Genomic DNA, 16397 nt, shown 5'->3' with positions numbered 1-16397 from the left:
TCTTTCACCGTACAAGAGCACGTGCGCGGTGTCGGGTCTCCCGAGCAGTGGGCCCCAGTCAGTGCCCCCGGCAGTACCGTACCGGCCGTGGCCCGGGAAACGTTGTCCGGATTCGAATCCGGGTCCGTTCATTGTGGTGAATTTCGAATTATGGACATGGATCCGATTCGGGATTTTTTATTTTTATTTTTTAATGATCCATGTTTTTTCATTTTTTCCTATTGTTATTCTATGTTTCCATGAGAGAGTTACTCACATGAATTGCAGTTGGTCGTAATCATGAGTACCGTGTGGTGGCTGTATAATCTAATGGCTGTAATGTGCGGTTACTTCGATCTCGAACTTGTGCAAAAATTTCGTTGTGTCGAAATATTTTCTTCATTTCGTAATGAAAAGCTAATTTGGTTTCCCGCTTCATCGTTTGGTTGAAAATTATTGATGTAGATGATGACCATCTTACATGGTACGATCGATGGTAACATGCACAATTTAATTTTTTTAAAATTTATTAACAATTTTTTTACTTTTTTTTTTTATTTTTATTTGTAATTTTCTTTTTTCCTCCTACCCTTCCCGGCCTCTCAGGGGATTTCAAGCTTGTTGGGATTGGGGCAAGCTCCACCTTGCCATATCTAGCAAGGTGGAGCCTTGCCCGAGGTCGGCGTGGCTCGTCCCCGGCTCGTTAGCACCAGTGACCGGTCGAGGAAGAAGAACAAAAAAAGGAAAAAATAAAAAAAATAAAAAGAAAAGAAAGGTCAAGAGTGCAGCGAGAAAAGACGAGAGAAAATGATTTTTTTTTATAAAAAGAGGAAATTCTTTTCCCCATCTTTGAAGGTGTTTTTTCTATTAGTAAAAAATGTTTTCCTTGACTAATTTATTTTATGTGAACCAAACGCAGGAAAATTCTAATTCTTTTTTTTTTTCGGAAGTTATTGTCCATGAAACAAACGATGCTTTAATCATTCTTCCATCCTATATATTGAATTTGCACCCGCAAGATTTTCTTCAATCATCTTAACAGCCTTGTATCGTGAATTCGTGATGAAGAATATCAGGGTGACACTTTGATATCACACACACACACACACACACACACACACACACACATATATATATATATATATATAGACGTGCTGTACATGCGCTTAATCAATGTGGATTTCTACCCTAATATAAAGAATGGAGAACATGAACTCAAATACTGATCCTGGTCCAATTGTCCCAAAATTTTTAAATGAATCAATTAAAGGTCTTCCTGATACGAGGTATATTACTTAGATAGTGTTTGATAAATTTTCCGGCAACAGAAAGTCCAACCCGAAAGTTTAAAGCTACGAAAAAAGCCACACTAAATGAATGTAAGACCCATCAAAATACCGTAAACAAGCGTGGTTAAAATGGCCTTTGGGTCATTTTTCCACATGTAGGTGTCACGACTTAAATATATACCTTTCTCGTTTTCACTTTCTTTCTAAGAAATTGGGTTTTTATTTGAGAAAAATCATTTCTTTTTGTTTTTTTTTCCATTTTCTTCAATTGAAAGTGACTAGGATGTAGGATCCCATACAGATTGACTTTTTACTAGATTTTTACTTTTATTGACGAGGAAGAAAATAAATTTTCCTGTGAACCCTCCATGACAGATAAGTACAATACGCCCACCCATAGAAACACATATCACAACTCAAAAAACAAAAAGAAATGACAAGTCATATTTTTAATTGAGAACGGGAAAAATTACCAAAAAAGTCCTAAACCTATTGCAATTATGTCAATTTAGTCCTAAACTTTTTTTTTTATGTCAATTGAGTCCATTTGATCAATTTTTATCGAAAATTGATAATATAGATGCCGATTATCCATCGACCGTCCTAGGCGGCACTACGGGCCCTCGCTTAGTGGGCGACGGAGGTCTCCTGGCCTCTTGTTGGACCTTAATGATATAAAAAAGAAAAGACAAAAAAAATTATAAAAAAAAATTTCACGTCGGTATCGGCGGTGCTACGTAGGACGGTTAGTGGACGGTCGATGTCCACATAATCAATTTCCTACCAAAATTAATTGGAGGGACTCCATTGGCATAATATGAAAAGGCTTAGGACTTAATTGGCCAAAAAAAAAAAGATTTAGGATTGAATTGTACAATTGTAATAGGTTTATGGCCTTTTTGGTAATTTTTCTCGAGAATGAATAGAAGCTTACACCAATTACGATGTAAATTATTGATAAAAAAATCAATTATGATGCAAATATCAACAGCTTGAAAAGAAATATCACCTCCCACCAACGCACGATGAAAAGATTTAGAAAGCCAACCAATTTACGTTGACAAGCATATTTTAAAACTCCCTACCCCTTTTGTTTTTGTGGCTTACGTAAGGGCACTATGAGGGTTGTCTAGGCCTTGTAGAGCAATCTCACTATAGTATTTTTTTTTTTTTTTAATCTTGAAAGCATGAGCATCGAGACTTGGCTATTAGGAGATTCATGAAATATCCTCCAAGCCACATAAACCAGTTAAATCCAGATCTTTGGCTTGTATAGGTGGCCTAATTCGAACTTGTTTGCTTGTAGTTGATGGAATTCAATCGGACGACTCCAATTCATGAGTTGAGAATCCTTTAACGACTCTAACCAAGTACACCAGCCTCGAGGTTGAGCAATCTGGCTAGCGACTATGGTTAACAAGACCGTTCGACCTACTCTTAGATAATCAAGTTGAAATTACGTAGAAGAAGAAGCACGTGAGGGAAAGCAAAGTCCAGCACAACTCCTTAAAAGAGATTCATTCTAGGGTTTCAGAGCCAGGGCAAGAGATGGACACTTTAAAACCCTAATTCCGTTCATGATAATAAGTGGGTGACGGAAAGTCCATCAAGAAAACCACTTGCTTGCTTTACAGAACGAAAGAGAAAGAAGGGAATCGGTGCACGGTTTCGTGCTCTTTCTCCCCTTTTCTTGTCATCTTTGCTTTATGTGAGCAAATCATGATCTTTCCTGGGTCCGATCTGACAAGGTATTGGAGAGGATATACTATACAATCCCTTGTTTCTAATACCTTATGCCATGTCTATTGATGCTAGTTCTTTTTTTTTTTTTCGTTTTCCTTGGCTGGGAAGAAAGATGTATTTGGGGCAAGGGCATAGTAGATACATCGGGCGAAATGAGGATGCGCCATAAATCTATCTATGTACGAAGCGGTAGCTTGATCACAAAGTAAGAATAGCATTGGATAACGACCTTAATATGCTTAAATAGTAAGGTGATATCACAAATTAATTATGTGTCACCACCTTCTACTACTTCACTTGTCTTTAATTTAAAAAGCAAAGCAAAGCAAGAAAACATGAAGAAGCATTGCATGCCTAGCATTAGTCTATCATGGACTTGTCCATCACGATCATTAACAACTGGTTATGTTGATATAAGTATGTGATCGAACGAGGACGAGATTACACATTCGATAAAGGACCTTATGCAGGTATAAAAATAAAACCATAGCTCGACCTCAAACATGACATGTGATGTCGAGATCATGGTGCCTAGGGCACTTTCTAGAAGTGCTTTAGCTCGGTTGCAAATCCATTGAGTAATGAGATCCACTTGCCATAAAGAAAACAATTTTAGGTTAAACCCTATATATCTCATTCATTCAGTCATCGCAAAATCGATTGAAAAGCAGCCCACTGGGGTAGAATTTTGAATTGAATCGAATTGAATTTGAATCCTTTTCTCAACTTTTACAGTCTTGTTCCTTCACATGGACCCTCCCTTGCCTAAAGGTGCAAATTTAAAGGATAGAAAGCGGAAATCACTAGCACGTGCTCAATCAAATTATAAGCTTTTAATTTCCTTTCCCCCACCTTTTATTGGCCAAGTGTTAAAGTAGATAAAGTTTCATTCCATCATATTCTATTATTCAGATAGACTAAGAGGGTCAAAGTTCTTGAATACATCCCCCATTGGACACAACATGGTCCAATCAATAACCTCGGCCACACGAATGGCATGGGCAATGAAGAACTAAAGTAATAGGTGCAGTGGTGGGTGAATGATATGACCATGTGCTTATAATAAGTACTTTCCTATGCTGCAAATTTTTTTTTCATCAGTCGTCCAACTCTTGATTGCTGCTCTAGTTATCTAATGTACGCAGACATTGCATAGCCTTCTCTTTTCCTCTTGGCGAAATTGAATAGGTAGGAGTAGTCTTAGGAAGCTTCCCATGACGTCCTAACCCTCATTTCTCTCGTGCAATTTCTGTCCAAATCTTGATAAAATCGACGACTGTGTCTAATTGTGGGTCTTGCGTGGGCTTTGACTCTTGCATTATATATGATGCAAACCATCATCGCTGCTTTGAACAACAATTAATGTGAGATGTTCCAACGTTCGTTCGCTCTTAATCGCACAAATCACGGTAATCACATTTCACGATAATTGTGAAGGCTAAACGGACAATTTATATATATCGCCGATGGGAGAGATATTGCAGTGTTCAACATAAAATGGAAAAATAAAATCGTCTTATCATTATAATTTAATGGTCAAGAGACCCAATTGTCATGTATAGCATGTATTTAGACAGATAACTTTTGGCGGGTCTTGAAAAAAGGTTCAGTTGCACGGATTACATCTTTAATAAATTCATATGAAACATCACGTCTTGTCTACTCGGATGTCGGCTCTAGGATGATGATTGAAGCCCACTGATTGATGCGGAAAATGCCAACCGCCCCTAAGAGAAGACCCTCTTTCTCTTTTTCTCCCTTACAATCATCTTCTATTTCCTAAGAAAAGACAAATCTCTCTCTCTGTCTCTGTCTCTCTCTCTCTCTTTAATTAGGAAAAGATGGAAAAAAGAGAGAGAATGATGCTGATCATACACGGAAGATAGATTTATTAATAGGAAGAAAGCTACTAAAACACGCAATCAATTCAAAGTGGGTCTTCGAAATCAATGGACTCGGACGATAAGCAAATCTAAAACCCTTGAAACATTGTTTCCCCACTTTGCAAATCACACAGTTAAATCAGCGGACATAGGTTCCTATAACTAGTTCCGACGTGATCGGCTTATATGCTATCGTGACTGGACATGGGTGATTCAGGTCAATGTTTTTTCGAACAAAGGTCTTTCACGAGCTTAGTTTTGAACCCTTATTATGCTCTAGCTGCCTAATCATCCCGAGTCAATATGGTTCAACCCGGCGATCACTTGGACAACGATCTTATCCTTTCCTCGTACATCTTCAAAGAGATCGTATGTGCCATTACGCAACAGGTTAGTACATTTGGCAATGTGGGAACGCCCGAGATCCGGATGAGGAAGAGCTCAAAAGTTTTGGTTAAGTTCGGATGAATCCAAAAGAAGATAAGCAACCCGCCTTCTTTGACTTTTTCACACACACGACGCACGTGTTTATTGTATACATTGGCAAATGCTTGACGCAGCCACTTCACTCGAGTCACCCTTCCGTGTTAATTTGGATATTTTTTCCCTCCTTATTCCCCCCACTAATTAAGACAAAAATGGGGGGTTGGCCACTAAATTTAAAGAGCAAATTCTGGAGTGCTTGAGCCACTTTTCCATCTTTTTCATCACTCGCAAAATGAAGGACGAAAAGGGCTTACCACTAAGCGTGATCATGTCTGATATTGGTGTACAGGACAAAACCATCCATCCATCCATCCATGCAATGCAGGATGAAAATGTTGGATGCGGGAGGATAGTGATCCTCTTGTTTGCCCAAATAAGATCAAGTTTTAGTCGATTTGCCTTCTTTCAGATCACGGGACATCGTCGAAAAGCAACGCCGTCAATAGCATCTGTCAGGATCTTTAGAGAATAAACATCTTGATCGCGATGCAAGGTTAATAAGGATTTAATCCAAAGTTGGCAAAGTTGAAACCCTTCTTTTAAAGTGACGCGGGGCTCTTGACTTCATGACTTGTATATGAGAGATGATAAGACATGGCTATTGCCATATGTGGAGTCCAAGGCCATGAGATTAAGGGATCCATTTGTTTTGCGGAAAATGAATAATTTGAAAAATATTTTGCTAAAGTTGATTGCTTGTATCTAGTGAATCGAAAACATTCTCCATCGACTAATTACTTCACCAAATATAATCGATCGTTTTTAGAAAAAGATTTCCCAAATCAGGCATTTCCGTGAAACAAACAAAAATGGAAAAGTGAGAATAATTTAAACTTAATTTATCATGGAGTTGCAACTATATTGGATGATTTCATATGCATATATACCCCAAAGCTTGGTAGAAAATACTAAAGAAAGCAGCCGATGTATCTACGTATTGAAATAGATTGACCATTGTATAATCTGCATGAACTCATTATCTGTTTGAAATCAAAATCATATGATACATTTCCCTACGAATTTCGAAGTAACTGATGCAGTTGGTCTTCTTAGTTTTCCCAAACAGAAAGCGAGAGACTTCTTCAACCGTGTTCTTTCCCGAGATAATGTTTCAGGCCAGACAGAACTAATTCGTCGCTGATAATGTCATCTTGTGACAAGTTTGAAGTTTTTCCGGCGAGATCGGGTCTGATTAGTGGAATTACCGGGAGATGCCGGCAAACACGACTGGAGAAGATAGGTTCTCCGAACCATTGGCATGGGAAACAAGAAGACGGGGTGGCCCGTAATGAAACCGAGCATATATACTTCCGATGTACGTTGGCCGATGCATGATCTCATTGTGGTAATGAAAAAGTTAGTAGTTCAATTAATAACTCTTGCTCTCTCAAATCTTCCCCTCAGACGATGGAGACGGAGGTTGTTTAGTATCCGATAGAATAACGGCGGCGTTGGAGCGGTCCGTTGCCAGGAAGAAAAAAAAAAAAAGCGGGAAACAGATCTTCCACATCATATATATACACCAGATAGTGAAAGCCCTTGCAATGTTTTTTAATAGTTTGTAGAACAAGTTTATAGGGAACTGTTTTAGGACAAAAGACTGGGAATTTCAGGATGGCCTTGAAAAACTCTGAACATAACCCAACCACCACATTTGGGATCACCAGCAATCTCCCTGGGGGGCATTCAGTGTCTCTCCCTTACCAGCCAAACTGCATCGGAAACGAAGGCAATGCGAAAAGAATTCAGATTGTGAAAGCATCTTCTTTGCTCAAGACAGATGAAACCACGGGACTTCATTGCGCGAAAATGGAGGAAGAGAAAAAGAAGAGGGTGGTCTTACCAGCGACTTCTTCTTCTTCTTCTTCTCGATGTAGTCCAGGAGCTCCTGCTGTCGGCTAATCGCATCGTCCAGAGCCTGGACAAGCAACAAAACATGTGGTTTTCTTGACAACTTACAGTTGAAATTGTCCATCCAGCTAGAGAAACATAAATCCATGAACTGATTGCAAGAATTTACATGGCCATTCGAATCCTAGCAGCTCATTACGGCCGTGAACTTTTCAAAAGAATCTCTTTTTTGAACTCTTACTTAGGGGCAAAGCCAGGATGCTTGGACAGTGAGACATTTGGATGGATGTTAATACATCAAATTGAAAAAACTTCATTTTCCAGTTCAAAGTATTCGTGCTTCTAATCATAGTGCATGGTAGATGGCAAGTTAAAACTGCTCTGGTAGAGCGTTGTATTGACCGATGACTGTGTCATTTTAAAACTAACCTTCTTGGTGGCCGTAAGCTCTTGCTCCAATGTGCCGACCCTGCTTATCGCAGCATCCAACATTTCCTGCTTCTCCACCGGCATGGCAGCAGGCTTCATGTTCAGGACAGTGACCCTCTCCTCCAACTCAGCCATGCGTTTCAGCATTGTGAAGTAGTCGGAAGAAGAGATAGGGGCCGGAGCGAACTCAGAGAAGTGCTTGCTCTTAGCCATGTCATCGGCATAGTAATCCGGGCCAGAGTACAAGGTAGCATCAGTGACCTTCTTGGGCATGTTGCGCGTCATTCTAATGACGGTGGCGACACCCATAACCAATGTCATCAGGCCGGAGAAAAGATGAGAGCTAAAGCCATCAGTTTCGGGGGCTTTGTGAGGATCAGCCATGACAAAGTGATTTCCTGATGCAGCATGAAGAAAACACAGATCAGGGCAAAAAGAACGAATAGAAAAAATAGTATATGGGTCGCTTCAATTGAAAAGCTGGGAAGATTCATCGGTGCGACATACTATTCCAAACAGGTAGGACAGAAATTGGAGGCGATCTATGCACAAACTACTGAAGACTTGTCTTTGATCAAGAGGCAGTTAAGTAACTAACTTAATAAAGGACAAGGTGTGTCGGGTGGCAGGCGAAAAAAGAGGATATAAATGTACCTTTTGGAAGTGCCAATTTATCATCATGTGCAAACTTTTCCCAAGCCGCGACGACGCTCTTATCGACCATGGGGACGAAATCCTCACGCCTGAGAGATTTCTTGCAAGTTTGGCTAACATGGACCTGCAAAAACCTCGTGCTTAAGAATGCAGGACATAGCAATATCCGATAAACGTGGATACATGAGGAAAATGAAAAGGAATAGAACGAACAATTTTCCGGCTAAAAGAGACCACTGGAAGAACTATTTGGAGGCAAGGAAGTTAGTACAGATAGCCTTGCCAGGCTAATTTGTGCACATAAGGGAAGCGAAAAGATATAGAAAAAGCACATGCTTCCTTAAAGCTTTTTGTCTAAACAAACAAATCGTGTCGAGTTGAAAAAGACTTTGAAAAATCACGCAGGCTGTCGTAGTTTCTTGCTTTGCTTCTTAATTTTATGAACGAACTGAAACAAGAACACATCTGTAAGCAAGAAAGTGGTTGCTAACCTATGATAACACTCTCTTGCGCCTTCTACTCGCTAATCTATTCATTCTAAAGGTTCAGAAGCTAGTTGTACGTACTTCTTCGACAATAGGAGAAAGATGGGGAGGTTGAGGTTGCGCATCCACAACGTCGGCATTGGCGTGATCACATCCCTATAGAAGTTAGGAACAAATCTCAGCAAGGAAACAAAATGAAAAAAAGCAAAGACGGCAAATGAGGTTAAGAAAGAAGGCAAACCTTGGCATTTGCCGTCTCCTCCTCAGAAACCATCTTCTCATCACCAATCTTTGAAATCTTTCGGCACATGTGTTCGCCATTTTGAACCATCTACCAAGCGTGTAGCAAAGTGAGACTCAGTCGAAGACTGAAGCAGAAAAAACCAACAGACCGACGCCAATGAACTACAAGGACTCAAAAAGCGAGTTGTTCTGGGAGACCTTCATTATATCTTGGTGCTTCCATGGGCCCTTATCAGAAAGCATACAGCCACCCTGGTCAGCACAAGTACAAGCGCCTCCCAAGAATTCTGGCAACTCGCTGCCGAACGATCAAAGAACAATGATCAGGACCCTAAAAAGTAGGATAATGTGTGGCAAAACAAAAAGAGAGAACAATTATAGGCTTACCTTGCATCGATTATTTCGAGCAACTTGCTCTGGTACTTGTTACCGAGGACCTGTTATGAGTGTGTATTCTTGTTAATTCGAGTCTTCCATGTAAGTCTAATTGCTCAAACATATATGATGCACATTGCACGCACTTACATGAATCTTAGCCGTGGTCTTCGGGTCAAGGAAAGACTTGACAGTGTTCCACAGCATTCTAAAGCCAGAACCCGCATTGATAATGAACATCCGGTTCAAGGTCTGCAGTGGAGACAAAACACGTTTCCGCATCATGTGAAGTTAAAGTACCGATAGCTAGTAATGACTAACAACAGATGCTCGGTAGTGAGTTGCCTTGAGATAAGGTAAGAGTGATGTAGTACCTCGGGGTAATTGTCACCATCAATCTTCTGAAGGCGAGTGACGAGGTCCCTGGCGGCTTTGTTGAAATTCTTAAGCCCCTGCAGCGTTAACAAATTCTAAGAGAACACCCTAAATTTTGTTTGATCTTGTACATCTTGTACTTGAGACAAGCAACTAATTTTGTTTCCATATCAGCAGCACCAAAACTTTTGTTCATCGTCATTTTTTGGCTTACCACTCCCTGCACATCCAAGATTGTAGTGCTTTGATCGATGTGCTTCTTCGCTGCTATGGAGCAAGCTGGGAATTTCACAGCAAAGATCCTCTCGAACTCCCGAACATGGTATTTCACATATCGCTCCATGGTCGTGACTTGCATCAGCTTCGTGGCATCCACCTGACCGAGTCTCTCAATGTACACGGGTCGACCTTCCTTATCTACGCCATGATGCCCTTGAGGATAATACTTGAGGACTTCATTAATCTCTTCGAATTCGAATTCCTGACAAACAAACAGGGATTAGCAGAAATATATTGTAACTCAAGGATATGCATTCTCTTGTGACAGGAAACCAGACTCGTGACAAGAATGAGTGTGCGTCGACATCTTGAGGCATCACTACTAGACAGACTCTTTAGCCTCAACAAGAGTTCCTGCAACAATCACCTCCAAGATGTTGTCGGCGCCAAATTCTTCCCTCCACTGGATCATACTGGCCCACATTTGCTTCGATTTCTCGATGTCAAACTTCCTGGCCTTCAAGAACCTACAGTATCAGGGCCTGAATTGTCAGGTAAAGTACATTTCTTCTAACATATAGCCGTGCTCTTTGTGTGATAGAACAAACTGATTTTTTTGCTCCTCGTGTCGCAGCTAAGTCAGTAACTTATGTATTCACAAGCCAAAGTGAAAAATCAGGTACCGGAGCATCATGTGGTAATCATCATGCTTCGACGGCAGGAGTTCCTCCAGTATCAGCGCTTGGCGGAAAGCATCGACGGCTTGCAGCTCTTCAGCATCATGCTCATCCTCGATGTCAACGGACATGACCTTGCTGCTCCTCCTACCCCTCTTGGTCAAAGAATGCCTGAACTTGTTGGAGGCATTGATAGCCTTCTTCTTGAAAGATGAAATCTTGTTCTTCTCTTGAGGCTCGACATCAGATCTCTCATCAGCTGCACATTGATAACAACAGGAGCAGAAAAACATCAGAAATCCTGTTCTGAGATTGCAAGAACGGCCGGAATATTTCCCTCAACACATGAGACGTAGCTGCCCATAAGTTCACCAAGATTTCATGCGGCAACAGCACTTCAATTCGCTTTCAGTACTTTCTTTTCTTTTTATGTATGGATCAATATAATATGCTAGCAGTTCTTGTATCCGTTGGAATATTACCGGCCTCTCCTATCTTGAACTCCGATGCATTAATGCAACCGCAAAGAAATGAAGTCGCGAATCGTAGAGGAAAGCATTACCTGGTTTGGGAGATAGTGGTCCCGACATGGTACCGCTTGTTCCTATTTCGTGTCAATGAATCCCAATGCCAGGACCTTGTTGCAGACCCCGAAGAAGCAAGTTAGGAAGGGCAAACAAATCAGCAAAAGCTTGACAACTACCCGAAACACGAAATCACACAATCAACATCCCCCCGCAACAAAGACATGCCGCAGTTAATGCAAAATTGGGATACCAATTGCGATCGCACCAGACAAAATGTTCGCGAATGCATCACCCCCGCCGACACGAATTGTCAGCTCTACGCGCAAACAAGAATCCTAGCTCGAAGCCAACCCCCAAAACGAACCGCGATTCGAGATGCAAAAATCCGAATAACTAAGCTATCAAAAAACAAATGAACCAAAATGGAAAAATAAAAATGAAAATTCACAGCTGAAGAAGGGCGTACCTAATCGAAAAGGGTAAGAACAGAAAGCAGGTGAAGAATGTGTTATGATCTTTTATTGCTCTTCCTCCGGGGGGGTGCTCTTGGAGAGGGAGAGGGTTTTGAGGAAGAAGAGGGAGCGTGGCCTCACAATTTTCCAGTGGAGCGGAGCGGTTTTCGGACATGACGTGGGTTTCCAACAGACAGGAACATGGAGACTCTCCGAGTTCACGCAGTGTCATGCGAATTCCAAGGCCAATCCGCTCAAACAACATTTGATATCATGTTGGAAAGCCTAAACCGACTCCAGTCCACCAACGTCTTTTCCAATTCTCCCGGGAAAATTCGTTTCCTTTTCCCTCTTATCCCTCTCGAGTGTTGACTTTTGACTCCACTTGAGTTTTGAACACTCTGCAAAAATTTTCTCTTTATTTCTGGCAAATGTATTGCTTTGTCACTACTGTCATCAACAGGGAAAATTCTTCAAAAAATCTTAAATTTATTGCGCTTTTGTCAATTCAATATTAAACCTTTTGATTTTATCAATCGATTCCTAAACATTTTCATATTTTACCAATTGACTTCATCCTGCCGATTTTGACCATAAATCGATGATGTAGATGCCGGTTGTCCTACGTGACAAAGCCAACAATGATCGCAACGCCCTCGCTAGGTGCTGGCGAGGGCTTACCGACCCTCGGCGGCCACTGAAGAACAAATAAACAAAGAAAATAAAAAAAGGAAAGGAAAAAAAATAGAAAAAATAAAATAAAAAATAGAAAATTCCAAAAATGACAAAAGATTATTTTCCATATCGGTGTTAGTTGTGCCATGTCGAACGGCCTATGTCCACGTTAGCGGTTATCCGCCGAAATTAGCCGAGTAGACTAAATTGGCAAAACGTGAAAATGTTTTATGACTCAATTGACAAAATTACAAGATTTATTACTGAATTAGTAAAAGTGCAATACGTTTAACGCTTTTTGGACAATTTTCTGATTATCAACCTTTCTATTGTAAAGTGCTCGAAACCTTTCAAATTGGGTCTAAATTAGCATGTAAATTTATATATGAATTTTTTAATCTACATGAGACAAAGCCCGTAGCAAGGGCAATGTCTCGGGCATATATATGCAAGGCGACTGTATAGCTAATGTAGGATTGTTTCTTCTGGACCAACATATTTGCCCCAGGAACCGGTAAATACCTTTGATATAAAAAGGAGTTGAGCCCTACCAAGAATAGCTATAACGTCCCGATGTTCTTTGTAACATTGTAAAGTTTGCTTAACTCATGGGACAGTTTCGTTGCGTTCCTCCCCAAATATTCGAGGTTTTATCATGCAAGCAGTTCAGTACGAACAAAGAAATTTCTTGCCTACTGCCCGAGAGGGTTTCATAGCCCTCACCAGATCCGGGTCTTGCCTAATGGCCGACGAGGGTCGCAGGCCTTCGCTTGTGACCGACGACCCTTGCCGGTCTTAGAAGAAAAAAAATAGAAAATAAAAAATTCAGAATTTTTTCTTAAACTTATATAAAAAAAAAAGTCAATTTTTTCAAATTATAAAAATTGTCCACAATGATTTAGTAATACAATTTTTCAAAAATTTATAAGAAATAAGTTCTCTTATATTGCATTAAATATGAAAATTTTTTAGTAATATGGATCGAATCTGATATTGGTCGAATATGAATAAAAAAAACTTACATTACACATAAATGAATCATAAATGGATTAATGGGTCAATTCGACCCACCCGTTTGACAAGTTTTAGTAAAAAGTTAATTATTATTGGACAAAGATCTATTGTATTTCATTCTATTCAAAGTACACTCTTTGACAATTTTTTCTCTAGCGCTAAAAGAAGTGAGAAAAGACTTTCTTTCTTCGGACTCTTTCTATTTGGAGAAAAAAAGGAGAGTGTTTTTGCTAATCGTGTCTTTCGTTCTCAAATCAAGCGGTGTCTTGAATCACGGTGGAAACGTAAACGAGCAAAAGCACACACCAACAACAATTGCAAGTTATATAAAAGTACAATTCTCAGCTAAGCAGGAGATGCAAAACTTGTGCAAGTCATATTTCTCTATTCACGAACTCTTTGATTGAAGGTGTCCCAGGCACATAAGCTATGTGATTGTGATCCAAAAACTAGAGCAACATTCGCAGGTAACTCCATTTGAATAGCGAAATCTCAACATATTTGACATAGTTAACCCAACATGCGGTATGGAAGCTACAAAAATTTAAGAAAAAAGCTGCATGTGGCTTTCTTTTTTTCTAGTCAGATACAGAATCAAGCTTCAAACTTGCTGGAAATACGTGTCGACTGCATTTGAATGTTGAAAACACGATAGCAAAAAACAAAAATTATGAGAACAATTATACAGCATGCGCCGCAAAAGCTACAAAATCTTCAAGAAAAGAGACGGCATTTTCTTCCCATTTTTAGTCAGAATCAGAATCTGGATCCACAGAAGATCTCACACTTCTGTGCCTATTTTCCAGATATTCGCTACCTTCATCATCTTCATCGTCCTTCTTCTCACTTACTATGCCTGTACGTCAATGAGCATTTAATTATCAAATTCATGCATGTAATTGCACGCTCATGCGTGGTGCGTGTGCGCATAAGAGAGAGAGAGAGAGAGAGAGAGAGAGAGAGAGAGAGAGACCTTTCTTGAGCAGAAGAGCCTCCAGTGCCCTTGTAGAAAAGTCATCTTTCCCTCCAAGATCTTGAAATCCCACTAGTCTATCTACTGCAATCCCTTTCCTGAAATAGGAGTGAAGGAAACCTCAAGCTTAACAGATCATCTTAGGGGAAACATGAACAGAGTAACTCTCTGGATCACCTCAAGCTTCAATGTCATTGCAGAGATATAATGCTAAGCCTGACCTGAAAAGTATTACACAGGGCAATGTTTTCACTCCTAGTTTCGCCACGAAAAAGGGCGCATTCTGCATCACAGCTAACAGCAGCAATTAGCACTCTCATTTCATTGCTTTGGAATAACTTCTAGCAAATGTCAACTAACCTCTGCATCGAGCTTGATGAACTTCGTATCCAAATGCTTTGAAGCAAGTGTCTTCAGATGCTTGTCCATTATTCTGTGAAGGCATTACCCAAGTATAAACACGTACACAATTGAACACCAAGTAAACACCAAGACTCCAAGACTTGCGAGTGACGAAGAATATTCTACTGGCATTACTTGCAACGGTAGAACTCTCGGTGATAAAAGTGACAGATCGCTTTTTCACTTCCAGTGACTTCGCCCAAGAAATCGCCCTCAGTTATCTCCCTGTATTCGCCATGTCCCTGCCGCTTCAATGCTTGGCGCTTCTCAGCTTCTTTCTGTTCAATCAGAACAGAAAAAAGGACAATGAAACTGACAAATCTACCACTGATACCTCATATTTATAACTCACAAGTAGGGAAATTTTCTCACCTTGAGGGCCGCAATCCGATCAGCATGCAGTTTTTCCAGTTCAGGATCCTGTCATCGAAAGGCGATATTTAAACTACAAAATAGAAACTATGATACAATGCTTACGAATTTACATGTAAAGGATCATAACAGAAGATACACACTTACATCCATCAACTCATCAAGATCAACCTCCAGGTTGGTAGAAGTGGAAGTTTGAGCTTTTTGTTGGGTTAGAATCTCCTGTGAAAATCAGTAGACAGTCAAGCCCAACACGGAGAGAAAAGAATGTACAAAAGGCTAGAGCTTACACTCGAACTTTCAAAGCCCTTCACAAAAACAGTAAGAACTAAAAAAAAAAAAAAAACAGAGAGAGAAGAAAAATCGATCAAATCTAGCTGATAATATGAGTTGCTGCAATCGAATCCAATCTCAACATCCACTACATCAAAAGGAGCAACTCCCAGCAACAGCAAGATATAGCCATTGAAATTTCCCAGCTTTCGGCAATTTTGAAACACAGAACTAAAAATGCCAACAACCCGGATAATCAAACGAATAGAACAACAAAAGAAAATGAACCCCAACGCTAGAAAAATTCAAAAAAGCACACCTTTTGATAATCGCGAGCAGCGGCAGCCATTACATTCCCAAATGCTAAATTTTGGAGAGTGGATTTAACTGAATCTGGGTCCATCTCGTATCTTTCTCGCCTCCTGTCTCTCTGAAACCTGAATCGATCGACACTGATTAAACGAACGGGGAAGGAAAAATTCAAGAAAGCAAAAACAAAATCCGCGAGAGCAGGATCATTCGAAGCTTCGAAAATGAAGGTAGATTGTGTTCACACCAACCCGAGATCTGGATCGGTTGAATCGGGACGGCTCGCTTCTGGTACAGGCTTCGAGATCGAAGGCAGGGAGCAAAAGAAATATTATGAACTTCGAAAACCTTGTTCACACGAGAACGAAAAGCGGAAAATCACAGCGAACTGATTGGCGAGAACCGGAGGACGTGACAAGGGAAAACGGGGCGGTTCGGATCGGACCGGACAGGACCCGTTGTCCAGGCCTGAATTTAGGATCATGTCAGGCCGTTTGCAAGCGTCGGAACATGAATGGGCCAGGCCCAATAAGCGGTTTACGTCATTTTGAAGTTGCACATGTTGGATTTTGGGATTTGATAACATCGAAGAGTTTTAATTGCGTCTGATAATCTTTAGGTACAGATCTCTTAATTGACTAATATAAGTAAAAATAAACAAATTAATTAAGTTAAGAGAGACATGATAGGATATGCATAGAAGGAATCAGCA

At 40.3% G+C, this 16397-nt stretch overlaps 3 protein-coding genes across 5 annotated transcripts in view; 1 reads left to right on the top strand and 2 right to left on the bottom strand.

The window, feature by feature from the left end:
• LOC115736252 (transmembrane protein 53-B) overlaps positions 1-16397 on the top strand; it is a 391123-nt gene that overhangs the window by 234836 nt on the left and 139890 nt on the right. The window lies entirely within an intron of this gene.
• On the bottom strand, positions 6843-11867 carry LOC115736413 (phosphatidylinositol/phosphatidylcholine transfer protein SFH12). Of its 2 annotated transcripts, none has more exons than XM_030668117.2 (15): positions 11682-11867; positions 11251-11325; positions 10695-10947; positions 10439-10538; positions 10007-10273; positions 9792-9869; positions 9568-9669; positions 9430-9479; positions 9241-9340; positions 9041-9130; positions 8881-8955; positions 8315-8438; positions 7661-8058; positions 7224-7298; positions 6843-7092 (listed from the first exon to the last, which is right to left on the bottom strand). In XM_030668117.2, exons 2-15 carry the CDS (start codon positions 11276-11278, stop codon positions 7081-7083), a joined length of 1752 nt encoding a protein of 583 aa, XP_030523977.2. In that variant the 5' UTR covers positions 11279-11325; positions 11682-11867; the 3' UTR covers positions 6843-7080. The 2 variants fall into 2 exon arrangements, with proteins under 2 accessions (XP_030523977.2, XP_048128676.1); XM_048272719.1 differs by lacking the exon at positions 11682-11867 and adding an exon at positions 11513-11578 and having other exon boundaries at positions 11251-11329.
• On the bottom strand, positions 13907-16095 carry LOC115736416 (thioredoxin domain-containing protein PLP3B). Of its 2 annotated transcripts, none has more exons than XM_030668120.2 (9): positions 15937-16095; positions 15696-15813; positions 15251-15325; positions 15104-15151; positions 14867-15009; positions 14690-14762; positions 14551-14612; positions 14330-14427; positions 13907-14212 (listed from the first exon to the last, which is right to left on the bottom strand). In XM_030668120.2, exons 2-9 carry the CDS (start codon positions 15777-15779, stop codon positions 14103-14105), a joined length of 693 nt encoding a protein of 230 aa, XP_030523980.1. In that variant the 5' UTR covers positions 15780-15813; positions 15937-16095; the 3' UTR covers positions 13907-14102. The 2 variants fall into 2 exon arrangements, with proteins under 2 accessions (XP_030523980.1, XP_030523979.1); XM_030668119.2 differs by having other exon boundaries at positions 15696-15828; positions 15933-16082.

The sequence above is a fragment of the Rhodamnia argentea genome, chromosome 11 (assembly GCF_020921035.1).
Source record: "Rhodamnia argentea isolate NSW1041297 chromosome 11, ASM2092103v1, whole genome shotgun sequence".
NCBI classification, from domain to species: domain Eukaryota; kingdom Viridiplantae; phylum Streptophyta; class Magnoliopsida; order Myrtales; family Myrtaceae; genus Rhodamnia; species Rhodamnia argentea.
Note: the sequence above shows the minus strand (reverse complement) of the source record. Positions and strands in the feature narration are given on the sequence as shown.